This window comes from Diorhabda sublineata, chromosome 5, assembly GCF_026230105.1.
Source record: "Diorhabda sublineata isolate icDioSubl1.1 chromosome 5, icDioSubl1.1, whole genome shotgun sequence".
NCBI lineage: Eukaryota > Metazoa > Arthropoda > Insecta > Coleoptera > Chrysomelidae > Diorhabda > Diorhabda sublineata.
Window position 1 is genome coordinate 24,113,068 of NC_079478.1, and position 17,741 is coordinate 24,130,808.

The 17,741-nt window shown below is 30.0% G+C and overlaps 1 protein-coding gene across 1 annotated transcript in view; it reads right to left on the reverse strand.

Annotated features, from left to right (window-relative positions):
* Positions 1-2,692: 2,692 nt before the first annotated feature.
* LOC130444271 (CCR4-NOT transcription complex subunit 2) overlaps positions 2,693-17,741 on the reverse strand; it is a 35,201-nt gene continuing 20,152 nt past the window's right edge. The window contains exons 2-5 of the mRNA XM_056779340.1: positions 12,838-13,217; positions 8,464-8,746; positions 7,275-7,382; positions 2,693-4,744 (exon numbers count right to left, since the gene is read on the reverse strand). Coding sequence (XP_056635318.1) covers positions 4,528-4,744; positions 7,275-7,382; positions 8,464-8,746; positions 12,838-13,217 — 988 coding nt within the window. The 3' untranslated portion in view covers positions 2,693-4,527. The remainder of the gene's footprint in view (positions 4,745-7,274; positions 7,383-8,463; positions 8,747-12,837; positions 13,218-17,741) is intronic.

Consider the following 17,741-nt stretch of genomic DNA (forward strand, 5'->3'; position numbering starts at 1 on the left):
TACAAACCATTACATATTTTGGTAACAATGTTAAAAACTTCACCAAACTTTTGTATACTGTATTTCAGACATTGTTATTTTTATTGTTTCAGCCACACAAAAAATGAGATATGAAATAATGCACATACCTTAAGAAATAATTTGGGCCTTTACCATTATATTCTCTCATGATGCTGATCTGTGCCGGAGTTATTAAAAAAACACAGTATAATGAGTATTTGTTTGTAGCATTTAAAAATATCTTTTGTCTAGAAAACCCAAAACTATCTTTTCTGCTCGTATTGTATTGTTCAATTCTTATTTTTTGATGAGGGAAGTCATTAAGCTAACGCAAAAAGAATCTTCCAAGAAAAAATTAATTTTCAGGATACATTTTGTAATATTCACAGTAATAGCTTTGATAGTACATTTTAACACAATGTTTTTCCATCGCAAATTTCAAGATGACAGGAGAACATAGATTTAATTTTTTATCTCCTTCGCATTGTAGGAATATATTGCAAGAGTATTACAACACTGTTCTTATTAATGAGTAATAGAGTTGGCCAAAAAACGATTTTTTTGGAATATATTTCTTTGATTTGAGCTCCTTTCGGCAAAAAAAACTTTTTTATAGCAAATGGTCAATATGATATTGTAATTCAACGACATCGGTGGTTATAAATGTACACGTGACTAAAGTATTTATCATTTAAGAAAATTTGTTTTTTTTTTACTAAAATAGTGGACAACCAATAAATAGATCTGGATGTTTACAAGGAAAAATAATTCAGGTGCTTAATTTGGGGTTAAAGATCTTCCGGCGGGTTTACGATAGAATTTCAGGAAAATATATTAGTTATGAAACACAATTTATGTAGAAATTCAAGGACTATTTTCCAAATATTTATATTACAGAATAGTGTGCTCACTCGCAGACTGAGATCTATAAATATGGAGTTTTCCAATTTCAAATAATGATTTATTTAATGTACAGTAAATATACAAATGAAATGAAAACTGTATAGTTATACAACATATTGATTTCTTTTCATTAAAATTTAATACTTATATTCATACCTGGAAGAAATTCGAGCAAAATCGCCCGCTAAACTTCCAAATTTGATTAATTTTTAAAATAATTGTGTGAACTGGTTCGCATCACAAGGTATTTTGAGTATTTATTTCAATAATTGACTATAAACCTAAACTTTCTGTAAAAATGTACTATTTGATTTTGATCATTAGATGTCGTCAATTTTTTATATTTTAATGGTATACCTAGAATTTTTTTTCATTACAGTACTCAGTCTAATAAAGTACAATAAATAAATAACAAAATAAATATTTAATTTTGACATTTTAAAAAACATATTATTAATTTGAGATTTTTGGAGTTGGAGGCTTTGCATGGCTTCCACAACTGATTTATTTTTTTAGTAGACCAAACTATAGTTTTATAACCTAAATTGATAATTATTTGATACTTGTTATGAAATAAATGTATTCTTATATTTATATATATTTAACATATTTTACCAATGTATTTCTATTTAAATGTGGAAAAAATTAGATTCACCATATTAATTAGTGCTGAAGGAATCAAGCTCCATTGATAGTTTCTTATTAAATGCCTAAGAAAATTTGAAAAACGAAACAATGAGCAAAAATTATATCCATTATTATTAACACTTATAAACGGATAATTGGTTTGAAGTGGTGAAAACCAGTAAAAAGATTATTTCCTTCAGTCTGTAAAGACGAGAGCTTGGTTATCGAAACGCGCGTTAGACAGTATAATTGTGAATTTTGGTGTAGTGGTAGTGTAAATAGTGTGTTCAGCACAAAGATTATTAATATTTTCTAATTGTATGAAGAAAAAGAATAGAGATACAGTACAACTTTGATGAATCTTGAATGAGAAAGGTTTTCCTTAAAAATTTTGACAAGCGGATGAAAACATAGCAGTGATTATTGGTATATATTGGTCCAGAATTGGATGTATACTAATTTCTAGAGTTGATAGTTTGATCAAAAATCGGGGTATTATAATAAAATCACTTTTTTCTGAATCTGATAAAAAAGGATAAACGATGCTTTAAAGAAATGAAAAGAGAAAATGTTTCCTTCAAATATCTACCTGTAGGTTTTAATAACAGAGTTTATATTTCTTGATAATAAATTTAATGTTACCAACTACCACAAGCAGAGTAGTTTTTCAAGGTAAATGAGGGTTACATCATATTTTTTTCAATTTCGATTAAGTCAAAATCATTTATTTTCATAATCCTTTTCCAGACTTTTCTATGCAACAAGGTGCTCTTATAATAATTCTATAGATATCCCTGTTTTCTATTCAATTCAATACATTCACTTTTAAGGTAATCAAACATTTGTTTTGGTTATTCTCACTTACCATAGAAAATTACCCTGTATTCATATGGGATAGGGTAGGAGATAACATAAAATTAATTATCCAAAAACCTTAAAGTCACTCCCAAAATATGAACTCATTAATCATTGAAAGGTTATATATATATATATATATATATATATATATATATATATATATATATATATATTATATTAATGCATCTAAATGTTTTTGATTTTAGGTCTCTCCTGTTTCAAATTAGTTTTTTTTGATACTTTTTAAAATTATAAATTTTGACGTTTCGACTTTTCTTTAAGTCTTTATATATATATATATATATATATATATATATATATATATATATATATATATATATATATATGGGTGGGTGTGTGTGTGTATATATATAATACATTTCTTTGAAAGAGAAATAATAAAAATATAAAAATAATGAACAAATATGAGGTGTTCTCTTTGTACATAAATTTCGTCATTTCGTCCAGTTCTATGCTTCTTCCAAAACGCCACATTATTGTTTGTGAATTGTATCTTGTTTTTGTGATGTATTGTATTGTAACACACCTTACTACTTCTTCACACCGTAGAATATACCAAATAATCAGACGGAATGGATCAATTGCGATTGTCATACTCAAAAATATTTCAGACACGAAAGAATATAATGAGAATTTTTTTAAACCTCTGAACAAGTATAGTATTGTTACACTCTCTTTTGTTCTCGAGTTTTTAGTTGCACGTAGGCAATAAGAATTGTTTAAGTATGGTTTTGAAAGTTAGAATATCGATATTTTAGTCACTCGAAAACACATTTTTTTGGTGCCTATTTACTGACAGTTATATGTGATTAAATATCCAATAAATTACCAGAGAAATTACTAAAGTTCTTAATATTGTATGCCATATTCTGTTTAATTTTTTCAAAATATAATAAAAAACTACTTCTTATAACATTCTAAAATTCGAATAAACTGAGAAATAAATCAAATCTGTGATCATATTCTGAACCATGAGAATATAATTCGATGGCAAGGGATTCAATGTCGCATAAGCACCGAAGGTTATCTTCTAAAACAAATTTGAACAGCAAATATAGAAAACCAATTTATTGGATTCATTAAACTCATTCTCAATGAGTTTATATCAATTTTTTCTCGAATTGGGCCAAATAAGTGAAAAATTTTTTGCATTCTGACATGTAGAAAAGAATCTTTTAATACCTATTTTTCGAGCTTTTATGAATTCAGTAACGTTTTTAAACCAGTTGTCCATTCAAATTAAAATGAATTTGTTAAATACGACAGTTACAATTACTGTTTTTTGTAATGAAATACCTTATGAAGTAACTAACAATTCTTGTTTTTGATCCTTAACCACTTTTTCAAAACTGTTATAGGATTCGTAGCATTTGTGATATAGAAATAAATAGTATCAAAGTTTTAACTAAAAATTTTTATGTGAATTTTAATAATTTGATCATGGAAATTTTATTTGAAAAATATTAGAAAGAGGTTAAATCTTTTTTTTTAGTCAGAGACAATTACCTTGTGTCAATTAATCTAGGAAGTGTTCCACTTCTGGCATCTGAATATGACTACTTCACGCAACAAATAATCCTCCAGTGCGGGGTAAGCAGGAGTTCAAAATTTGTAATTTCTTCTCGATAATGGTACAAAGTGAAAGTCAAAACGTCTTAAAATACAAATTTCAACCATATATGTTGTTCTTTGTAGAACTGTCTTATCCTGACAAAACATGAACATACTTTCCAAAAGCTCAGTTCTATTTGAAATTTTAATGCCATTACAGTTTTACCGCCGACATACTCTATTATTAATAAAAAAGACTTTGAAATCATCAAAAATGTCTTCATATAAAGAAATGGTATATAATTGTATTAAAAATTTCATCTTCAATTTACAATAATAAGGATTTTGTAAAAAAATCAATATAAAGAAAATAAACTTATAGAATAAATTATAATTTTTATATTGCCAACTACACTTTTGACTAGTTTCCTAACCAAATGTGTCATCCTTTGACTATTTTGAAAGTGCATTCATAATACCTTAGGAAGGAACCAGATCTTTTTGAAAAATATTTATACACTTTTCATTTATTCATAGTCATACAGGTGGTGTCATGGTTAAGGACTTTCATGAATTATGATGTAAGCTTTGATTCATGACTGGTCGGCCTTCAAGTTTACTATAATCCAAGTAGAATTCTTTCGCGACTTTTCGCCAATTTTGGGCATCGAAAAAGTAGTAAGTCCCCCGTTCGTACGTCGATGTCTTTTCCATTAAAACCATCCCTGGTACTTGCATTATCCAAACTTTTTCCTCTGTGTGATACCTCCACTGTCGACTGTAGCTGAAAAAAAATTGAATTATCTAAAATATTTCAAAATACCTACATTGATTTATTAAATTTGAGTTTTCACTTCAAAAAAAGACAGAAATAATTTAAATATCTAAATTTCAGTTATGTTCACTGAATTTGTATCGCTTATATGAAGATATACAAAATTTACACAAAGCAAAGTATTCTCTTATTTATATTTATAATTGAGCTTAATGAACAAACAAAATCCAAAGAGGAGGTCCAAATATTCAAGGAAAAAATCGATATATAAAAATTTTTATAAGAATCTAAAAAAATATCAAGAAAACCTATTATGTCATTATTTATCGATAAAAAATTGAGTTTTACAAAAGCTTCAGCACCAAAGTGCTTCATATTACCGTTGACAACAACGTAAGTATTTTAGTATTCAGAATGTGGCAAATTAAACATGAACACTAAAATATACTAACTTTAATATATTCCGAGCTTTCTATTACTTATGTATTCATCGTCTGGGAAATAATTAATTAAGCTTTGCGGCAGTTTTAAATTGTGTAATTTCTTACAAAAAACATTAAATTCATAGGTTCGAAAATTCAATAATCAAATTGGCGCTTGATTTAATATTTTGACAAGAAATTACGATGATGTATACATAAGTTATCGAAAAAAGCTCGGAATATATTGTTATTGTTATGTATATGTTAGATGAAAACAAGATTAATTAAAAAATATCCCCATGTGACTTTTTTGTGGTTCTCGATTTTTTTAATTTTCTTTTTTACTATAAAATTATTCAAATTTTTGTTTGATTAACTGCATTTGATGTAATTTCATGGTTTTTTAATACAGTTTTATTTTTTTTCGTATAGATGATATTTTAATCTGTTTGTTAAATTTTGACATTTCTTTCCTACATATACAGCATCAGATAGTTAAATAGCTGTATCATCCATCCTAATCACTGTTTTTTTGTGTCATAGTTTGGCTTTTACTAAAATTATGAAAACAGACAAGATAATATTTGTGACACATATTTATATGACCTTTAGGTCTTGAAACTGAATAATGATTCGCATTAATAATACTCAAATTACTCTCGAAATTTGTTGTTCATGTTACCAATTAATAATTATAGTAAAACTGAGGTAATGGATGGCTTAATGGATACTGTAGAAGCTTACTATTTAGGGTACAATTCCTGTCTCTGTTCTGGCAGAAATATTTTCTAATTATAATTGAACTAGAAATTATTTTCGAATACCTACGTGTGTGAATACATATTGAGTTGTAATTATTAGTACTGCCTAATGGGTCTTAAAACGATGTTGGGTTTACATTTTTAAATGATTAACATAAATTCTGAAATATAACGCATATTTTTAAAGTGGAATATTTTTATTCCGCCTTCAGCAGGATCCGCACCACGTTGTTTTACCATCCTATAGCATAGTATTTTTTGTCAAGATATCGAAGTTTGGATCGATAATGATTCGTTATAAATATTGTATTGCACCAAAATGTGTCAACATCACTATTCCTGCATCAAATAAAGTATTTTTAAGTATCCATAAGGGAGAAAAATTACGGAAAAATGGTGTGATGCAATGAAAAGGGACAGTAAAAGGAATACTGTTTTATCAAGTACAATTAATGGGTTTTCTTGTGAAGATCATTTTGAGGTGAGTAGGTACTTTCATTTTTTAAATAAAATTTACGATGCAGAGTAGCTTGATGTATTATTAACAATAGTGTAGTTTTGAGGTGTTACCTGTGATTTGATTTTTTTGTTTTTTTACATTGGCGTGGCCTCCGTACCTGAATATTGTTAAGGAAAAAAAAAGAGCACCATAGGTTTTTCAGAACTGACACATTTTTAAAATTTACGTTAAGTATATAGCAAATTTAACCTCTACAGAATTTTTAAATGAAAAATAAAATCGGTCTGATTTTCATGACGAAATAAAATAAAACTACATACTATTATAACTTTTAGAAAATAATAGTATTTCCCTATCTCATTTTAACTATTTTGTATTGAAAATTAGATAGTCGAATTTGCTTCAAATATCTTTCTTTGGGAGGTTGGAGAAAACTACTAGCTTACTCTAAGTGACCTTTTATTAATAGTAACGCCAACTTCCATTCTTACTATTCACTCAGGTTCATAGTACTTATGAAAGAATATTTTCTATTAATTGTAATAATCTTGAATAAATATGATATAACAATAATACTAATGTCTAAAGTGGAACCCTCTTACTATCTATATACAAATAAATATAAATAGTTGATATTTAATACGAGACTTTTGGTGTATTTTTACACGTCGAATTGCATGGTATTCTTATTTAGAAATGCTTTGTAAATATAATGTAATCTAGGACGATTGGATTAATATAAATCTCATGGATCATATCACAATACCTTTGCAGTTGATCTAATTAACAGAAACATACCAATTTTTCCAATTTGAACTTTTGATTCTATTAATTAATATATGCAGTTCTACACACAGCAAAAATAATCCATATGCAGTTATTAAAAAATAACTTACAGTTCGGAGGCAGCTGCTATTTGAAGTACATCACCGACATTATTGTAAAACATAAAAAATAACAAGTCATCTTTATATCGACTTAATTGCATCGACGCCAGCTTATCCCTAAAACCAAAAATTCCATTAGATACAAAAAACATTAAATTTAATGTGATAGAGCTGATAGTACATCCAAACATATTTCTTTCAAATATCTTCCCAATGATTTTGTTTACAGAATTCATATCTGATTGTAATGATTAAAAATATTATGATCAATAATTTAATATTTTCTGGGTGAATCTTCTCTTATACTTCTTGTCTAATGTTAATTTCATTTGAGGTTATGATATTTACATGTATGCCAGTGGCTGGGCCCAGAATGTTTTCTTAAATTCTTCTATTATTTTCTAATGAACTCTTAACATAGCTACACGGTTGTATTTCCATCCTCCAGTTTGTATTAATTTCAGAATGCCATCTCCTGAGACTGTCAGGATAGACGCTAATAAGCGTCTGAAAAAATGTCCTGTGTATCCTTTAACATTAGGTAGATCCAGGTATTAAACAATCTCTGCTGGTAATTTTTCAATGGTATTTGTGTCCACGGGTTATAGTCACATTTTCCATTATAATATCGCACAAAAAATTTGTCGTGTTTTACAGCGGGAGGTCTAATATTTCTATACTTTTTGAGAAGGTCAACAAGATTGATATCAGCAATATATCCAGCAGTGAACACAACATAACGCAAATAACGTGTACTTTGTTTTCTGGGATTGTAATTTTAGAAAAGTTGCCTTCATCAAATACGTCTTCTTCTCGTAGGAACGTCAGTTCAGCCTTCCTGCAGGCTTCCACAATCCCTATTATCATTGCGACCTAAGGAACAGATTTATTTAATAATTTATGACATATAAATCTTTCTACATTTTTTGGGATGGTATCCTGCTGACCGGTTTTTCAGCCAAGCCAAAAGCATAGTGTACTTCTTGAATATGGACATTTTTGCGGACAGTGAGTTCAGATCTCAACATTGAATATGTAATAATGTTTTTAAATTTTCAAAATAAGCAAGTAGCACGTTTTCGTTGATGTTCGGGCCTGAATTTCACATTCACGTTTATTATAATTTATGTAAAATTTCAAATTTGCTAATTTGCAAAACGTGAATATCATTGTTAAATAAGCAAAATAGTAATATTACCTTATCGCGTGATTTATAAGATATTCAGGAGGTACGTGAAAATCTATATCTTGCGGCCGGCATGGGTGCTCCGCCCAGGGTCCAGCGAAAGTGGGATACAAATTGTCGGGTGAATTGAGATTCAGTCCTAGCGCAGTTAAATCTTGGCCCAGCGCTAGTGACACAAGATTTGGATCAGTCTCAGCTGCCCTGATAAAGGTTAATAAGCCGACTATACCGAATTGATCGTTAACCATACTTCCTGGAATATTCGTTACTCTACCATCGGGTGATGTTTGGATACCTAAAACAAAAAAAGTTGTTTTCAATATTTTCATGGATATTGAATGTAATAAACATTTTAAATCAGATCGAATGGGCAACTAAGCGCAACGTAGTGATTAACCAGTTTCTGTTCAGCAAAATTGTCTGTCATTTTTGGAATGTAAGCAACTTTAAGAATCATATTAATCGATTTATTTTTTCCTAATAATTTTTTTAGGTTAGTTACTTGTAGAATACAGAGTTTCAAAGTTTTGACCATAGATTAATACTGTAGATAAAAGTTGTTGATGGGGATTTAGTTTAAACAAATTATCTAATAGAAAACGAAAACCATATATGTATGTAGCACCCGTGATGTAAATATATTATAAATAAATATATAAATATAAATATATTTATAATAAAGTTTCCAACCAGATTTTTGTTTATTTTTAGTATTTAGCGATCGCACGTCCGCTTTCAATTAGCAGCATTGCATTCCTATATAACTAACACAACTGAATATAATCAAATTGTACTGAACACACTGTTTACACTCCTAATATCACCAACAGTTCCAGAAATTCCAACTTAATAATCATATTGATCCGAAGTTATATTTTTACATATAATATTAAAAATAAATTGTTATTTGTTGTACTCTTAATCAAGTAATTTAAATAAATGATTTAACCTTATAAAGCGGGCTCTACAGTCACTTACCATAAATTATCCGCAAAAGAATTGAACAACGAATGAAGAATATTTACAACATCAACGGCAGATGGCCTACATTGAGCTTCATTTTATATTTCAAAATACAAGCTTTTTATAACAGAAAATTGTTAAATTTTCTCAAAGCTCAAATAAAAACAAATTTTATCATATCCACTACAATTTTAGGATAAATAATTTAAAACCGTTGACAATTAAGAAATGTTTTGAAATCTTTTTCATTTTTCATATTGGGAACATTTTTGTAGCATATTGCTTGATAATTATTGATATATACTGAAAATAATTTTTTATTTCATTTTCGAGTTTTATTAAATAATGATCATTACAATATTTATTGTTATATTTGTTACCAAAGCGAGTTTAAATAAGTTTATCTCTTAGATAAATACTGGAGATACATACTACTAACTTGAAGTTTATTCAACTTTTATATCGGATGTTAATTAATACTAGTTGATAAAAAACATCATTGTAAGTTGATTTAAATCCAAATAGATACGAAATGATATTAGTATACCATTAGTATACCACAGTCTATAATGTTTGAAATTAAAAAAAATCCTAATAGACAAAAGATACAGTTTTGTTTAGGTCCAATTAACGAAACTTAGAGGACTATTATTTCAAACTTAACTAAACTCGGTAACTTTGATGAATTATCGGTGTTACTTGGATATTTAGAGACATTTTAAATCTATTCACTGTTAGCAACAAATGATTAAATTGAAACGAAATTCGGGAACCTTTAAAAGGCTACAGGGACTATCGACACCTCCTAGAAGTTCTCGACACGAGTCTGGGTAAACGGAGGAGATAGGAGAGTTAGTTATCCACACTCTCCATTTACTCTATATTCAGACCGTCACGTCCTTTGACTGGCGTTCAAAAATCTACACGGAGCGGAGCGACAGGGAGCCTACGCAAGTGAAAGCAAGCTCACCGCCCAAACTCTAGCATTCGTGTTCCTCCTTATAACTTGGTAGAGAATGTGAATGGAACATAATATTGTAATAAAGAAGAATAAAAGCTTAGAATGTTAACACTGAGAAGAAAACATTCCATACACCTAACCGTATATGTTATGGGTCATTATACAACATGCTAAAAATTCTGGTGTATTGACTAAAATAAATAGCGAGGAAAAGTGGAAAATAAGGGTGAATTGGACACTTCATTAACAGGTAATGGTCTTCAAATTTAATGTATACAGTGTTACGAATCAAATCCGCATTATATTGAAAATTATTTGTGTAACTAACAAAAAAATATCCTTTGATGACTTTAGTTTCAATTTTTTGAATATTTAGTAATAAATAGTATAGCTTATAACTGATATATTTTGAAGAATAGAAGTGAAATGATTTATTTGTTACAGGTGTTTCAATAAAAATTATATTGAAAGAAAAATTTCAGAAGGTTAGTACCTGCTCGATACAAACGGTGAATTAAGCTTTTAATCTTTCAAAAAACGAGTCGAAAGGGCACCCGTTACATCTCTACCCCAATATCAAATTGGCGAATAGTACGAGGGTTGTTACTTAAGTTTTGAGATATGGCGATACTGATGTGAATATGTTAAATTTGACATTGCCATCGTAAGTTTGACATTGTTAATGGTGGACGTATTCAGAACGTGTAGGCATACGAGTGCTATTTAAGATGTTTACAGATATTTGGAACATTCACCTCGGTCAAATAAATGGAATTAAATTACGAACATTTTCGTGCGTTTATTTTTTATGACTTACGACGTGGATTGAACCAACAGCAGTGTGCCGATCATCTCGCTACGACTTTTGGTAATGAGGCACCAAATCCATCGACCGTATTATCTAGTAGAAAATGAATATCATATATGTATGTAGCACCCATGATGTAAATATTTTATTCAAATTTCCAACCAGATTGTTGTTTATTTGTAGTATTTATCGATCGCACGTGTCGGAGGCATACTTGGTCAATAGTTCCACTCGCATATATTCAACATTGCATGAACATTTGGCTGACAAAAATATTTGTTCGCGTTGGATACCACATAATTTGACAATCGCTCAAAAAAGGTGTCGATTGGTGCACATAAATGCTGAAAAATTTAATCCCAGTGCTTCAAAAGACGTCTAAAGGATCGTGACAAGCGACGAATCATGGATCTATGTATATGAACACGAAACTAAACAACAATGGGTCTTTCAAGACGAGCTAAATCGGTTTTTTCGGAATAACAGGACATGTTGCCACCGTTCCATTAGAGCTTCGTAGAACGGCCAAATTTGAATGGTATACCAGCATTTGTTTTCCAGAAGACGGATCATTCTCCATCACAATGTAAGCTCTCACACATCAGTTCAAACTAAATGTTTTTGAAAAGTAATAACATCGAATTGGTGGATCATCCGTCGTACAGTCCTTGTTTGACACCCAATGATTTCTTCTTATTCCCGCAGATCAAAAATTAATTTAAAGGTCAACGTTTTTCTATACGTGACGAAGCGTACAAATCACATGTTTTGGAGGTACCTCAATCGGAATGGAAAAAATGCTTCGTAAATTGGTTCAAATACAAATGTATTGATATTAATGGGGAATATTTTGAAAAATAATAAAGTTATATCCAATTATAAATATTTGTTTTCATTTATCTACCTCAAATCATCAGTAGCAGCCCTCGTATACGATTTTCATAAAACATAAAAGTTTGTGCCAAGAAATTAAAACTTGAAGATGATTTGAATCCTGTCAGAAACCTGAAGATTTATTTCTATTGCTTGTTTGATATTTGAATCAGGTACCAAAACTTTATGCTGAGTTGGAAATGCTTGAATAGAAGCTAACTAAAGATGGTTAGCTAATTAGTTAATTAAGTTTCTAGATGGTGGGAAATGAAGGTTAACACATTGGGCCTCAGGCCGCCGAGTGAACCAAGAGCAATCAAGATCGAGGTTGCCCTTATTAAACTACCTAAGTTTCATCAGTGTTTATAATCTTAGATATGAGAGCGAAACAAAACACCAATGGCTCTTCTCAGACGAGTAAACCCAAGAAAAGTTGTTAGCGGGAAAAAACATCAAAGAAAATGGTCCCCTGTTACATCGAATTTGTCAAGCGACAACAATGGCATAAGAGAAACTATTTCGGTATATTTTGGAATTTCAAATAAGCAAAAGAAGAGGCGAATCATTGATTATTTATTGATATATGATATCAGATACTTTCAATGGAATCAAAGGATTTGTTTAACAATTCATTCATTCGAAAATATAAATAACTGATTATATGCAGGCAGTTTCAAATTATTAAATTTATTTCAAAACAATCGGTTTTATGCTTCGAGAACTACCAAACTAACTATGTGAAATATTGGAGCTTGTCGCGTTGAAAAAAAAATTCTCTTACCTGATTTTGACCCGCTTTTATCTCCTTCTTTCGAATTAACACCATCTCCTGCACCACTACTCACTCCTTTATCCCCTGAGGTATTACTGCCAGGAGATGCACCTTCTCTATTTTGTGTACCAGGTAAGGCAGGAAAGTCTTCAGATGACATGGTGAACTCACTCGCTTCCGAAGTGGGTTGCTTCACCATACCTACATAGGGTTTACCACCAGGCATCGGACTTGGTTGGGGAACGTTATCACCAGAATTTCTGTTTGTTAATGAAGGAAATTCGCTAAGGTCTAAGAGAGATGGAGTGTTCGTATCACCAGAACCAAAAACGGAATTAAAGGAACTATAACCTCCTAAGGTACTCATGTGACCCATTTGATTAGAATTTCTAGAAGATAAATAAGATTATGATAACAAAGCATCTACGTTAAACATATAGTTTGGATTGAAACGGATACAATGACGTTTTGAAAAATTTTGATTAATAATAAAGCCGTGTTTGAAATAATTTTCCAAAAAAAAATTGTATTGGTTAACTAATTTCTTATTATAATTGTTCTTTTTGCAGTACTTGTACTAATATTGATTATGATTATTATTAATAAGATGTATTCTGAGCTATGAAATTACTTTCGGTATTACCGGGTTTTTTTGCCTAATATATGAAATTTGTTGCAGTTACGTATTTAGATGAAATTCGATCTTTACCCGATAATTTTTGTGTAAGTTATATAAAATATACAGATAAATAAATATATGGAACATTGAAAATGGTTTATGGCCAAAATATGATGAATCATTCCAATATGCTTCGTTAAAATATTCAGATGTGAGTTTAAAATTTATACTTGGTTTTAAAATATCCAATATTTCAAAACCAAGTATAAATTTTATATATATAATAGTACATTTGCATACTCTAGAAGTACGAAACCAAAGGTTAATTGTAATAATTTCCAAAATAATGAAGACTCGATATAAAAAAAAAGATAAACGACATTTTTTCTTACTTCACTCATTTAGATCATTAAATTTATATAAATTTTCGACTTCGAATTTCAGACGTTTGCTTACTAGGTAGAAGAAAATTGTTATTAAGTACGTAAAGTCTTATACGACGTTAATTATAGAAAATGCATACATCAGGATTGTTCCAAATAAAATATTAATTAAAAAAATGAGCTCTGAATATTCACAGATGTTTTAATGCCCTCCATACGGATCCCCCAACAAAGCGAAAAAATGATTTGGTTAAAAAATCTTGAAAAACAAGCAGAAATTGTGGTGGACAATGGAATTTGGAAATAAATTTGTACATATTTTTTTACATCTTAATTTAAAAAAAATGCTTATCAGATATTCACCTTAGAAACTAATTTATGATCATTTATGATCCAAATGATTTTTCTTTGTTGAACGAATAAGTATCAAACAAATAAGGAGAGGAAAAGATGGTATACCGGTATACCAACTTTTGCAAATGACTATCTGCAAACAAGTGAAATTGCTCTTAACTACAATCACACGTGCGCACGCTTATCGTCTCAAATTATTTGCGCTTCATGCCAAACGGTTTAGTATTGAAAAAAATTGGCTGCAAGTGGAACTTGCTCGGTAGTCAGTAAATTGAATGAACGACAATACAGAAATTTCTGTCAAGATAGAAAAATGTTAGACAGTTGTGGTGAAACGTAAAGGTTATGCTTACTATGCTCTTTGATTTTAATAACATATTAGTCAATTAGTACTATCTACAAATTCAACGCCGTTTGCCAGAACCAAACCGAAAAAACCGATTTATTGAAAAACAATTCATATCTTTTGCACTACGATAATGCATGTGCTCCCCCTAACCAATAAAAATTCACAACAATTTGAATGACAATCATACTTTGGACATATTCTTAAATTGTATTTTGACCATAATTTTAGACTCCGATGATGGAAACATAAGACTCCGAAAGCTTGGAATATGTATTGTTGACGGGCCACAGGATCTCAGCTGTTTCCAAGACATCGCCGAGGACATCTTCAGTTCGACTACTTATGAATGAAGAACTGAGCAATGGACTAAAATACTTTTCATGGATGAGTCGCGATTTTGACGACCTGTTTTACCCGATAGCCTTCATACTTTCGAATTGCACTTCAAGAATTAGTTACAAGCCTTATTGATTCCATGCAACATCGAATGAATGCAGTAATTTTGGCTTAGAAAGATATTAAATATTAGATTAAAACTTAAGTATCTTTCGATGATTATTCTAATCCTTTCCAATGTAATTTATTGTATTCCTTTTACTCCGCTTCAGACCCACTTCTCCAAGAAAGTTAACACATTTCTACCAAATTTTAAAAGAAAGATTATTTAACCTCTGCAAACCACCGATTTACCGCACATATGACTTATAAAGGGTCTCGAACGAGACAGACACCGCAACGTAGAGACGTTTTTTCCCATAAGAACTGTCCATATAGGTGTATTATATATATGCTTGTCAATATTCCGTTAAAAGACGACAGCAAATAAATATCTTTCGATTTTGTTTGTAGGCGTCTGATGGTGATACCCATCGTTCTGATACTGATGTATCCACCAATTCTTTGTGAATTGGCATCTGCATTTTATGTACCAAAATTTACTCTGGCATAATGAGATATGACTGTACAATTAGAGATTTTTTATAGATGGTCTATGGTAACATGTCTCTATATAATAAGTTCCATAATATACATAATAAGTAACAACGTAGGGTGATGATAAATAATTGTTTGCTGGATCAGGGGCGCAGAAAGGGAACAGGCTTCTTGTGTAGGTTTTACTAGTCAAAAATTAAAAACCCGCATTTCTTTAGACAAAAGTGATGATATTAATTTCCAACAGAATTTCTTTAGCGAAACATGCGGTAGACAAAGCCCATTTTATAGATTTTTATTAAGTCAGTATTCGTCTCACATATCTCAAGAGCAAAATATCTATAACAAACAAGTGAACATAATAAATTTAACAACTTCTTGTTTCTTAAACTTTCCAGTTTAAGATTTTGATATTGATAGAAAGAAGACACAGTAATGAATAATACATACTAAAAACAAGTGGTATTGGTAACCAAGGGACACAAAAGAATTTTTTGTATAACTGCCATTAAAAGTCAATATTGTTAAAAGTGGAAGCGTGTTGAAATAGTTATTTTCCTAACAAGAGCGGAAAGTGATACTTTCTCGCACGCGACTGCAGTTGTCAAGTTTGACTGCAAGCGGTCAAGTGCGGGAAAGACACTTTACGCATGAGTTAGGAACATTATTTTTTCTACGACCGTATATACAAAAAAGTATACCAACCCATTTTTCAAAAATTATTTTATTCCAACAAACATAATAATATACAAAACTTTAACTAAAAACTACTAATTATTATAAGTATTAATATTGAAAACACAATTTGTTGTATTCTGTAGACTAGTAAGAATTGCCGGTCCAGTGGAGTTATTTGGTTTCAACTGGAAGGTAGATGACGTCGATGAGGATGGCATCGGTTGCAGGTCGCATAAAGATGACGATGTCGGCAACGGTTTTAAGTCATTTGGCAGGTAACAGTTCGGAATTAGTTTCATTTGCAGCCTTCAAAATGGCTTCGGGAAGTTCTTCGTCGGATGAATCCATTAATATTATTGTAAGGATTCGGTTTAATGTGGTTTAATTTAGAAGAAGATTGCACTTATTCGGTCACTTCCAAGACGTTTTGAACAACTTTGACGTTTTAGTAACAATTACAAGGTTATATAAAAAATATCTGTATTATTTCATATTTTCAAAAAATTAAAAATGCTACAAAAAGCTAGAAAAAGTTTAAATTTTATTTGATGGACTATTTCGTAAATATTTATTTACATGTAGTAACAATAGTTATAATCTCAGAAGTAAAAAACTATCTAATAAGGTCAAAATTTGTATAATTTTACTTTCCCGCACTAGTGCGGGAAAGTGACACTTTCAAAACTAAAATGCGTGCGGTAAAGTGGGTTAAAACGCACGGTCGTAGAAAAAATATTTTTAACACAGTTTTGTGATTATTTGAACATAGAAATGCATTTTGAAGGTTAATTAAAATAGGGGAGTTATACAAAAAAAATTGTATGACATTTGTGTTAGAAGTGTTCGTGAAATTGTTCAAGTATTCATAAACTGTTTCACTCACAAAATAAAACATAACTTTAAACACTCATACCATAAATAACTAGGCTGATTATTGAGAAGTAAGAAATTGGTAGCAATATTTAGAAAAAAATTTGTAGATTAGGATTAACAGAAGACAAGTGAATGAAAGAGAAGAATTGGAAACCTGGAATGAAAGTACATAGGAGAAAGGGGTGTCGGTAGACAAGAAATTTGTCTAATAAACTGTTAATTGGAAAGTAAGTTAATACTTTGATTTGAAATTTATTTTATTTTATATACTTGTTAGTAACAAGTGTGTAACATAGTCTTTTTTCGATGAATGTGAATATTACATGATTGTCAATATTTTTTCTACTACCGAAAGTTTTATCAAAGTACAAAAGTGTAATAGTAATTTTTTTACGCACTATTTAGTAATAGTATATTGTGCAACAAGTGGAAAAAGTACTTTTCCTACATATTGCACACCATACTTTTTCTACAACTGCACAAATTGAAATAATAAAAGTAATGGAAATTAATTTTTATTTTTATGATTAGTAAAACCAAATTAATACTTAGTAGCCTCTTAACTGTTAAATAATATTCAATTATTAGCAACGTTAATTTTATTTTTAATAGACTCTTCTACGCATCCTTCTGCCATGGTACTGGATTGCCATCCTCCATGGCGCTTCAAAGATAATTTGTCCCCTGCATTTTTTAAAATTGTTGCCGAAAAACGTCTGAAGTA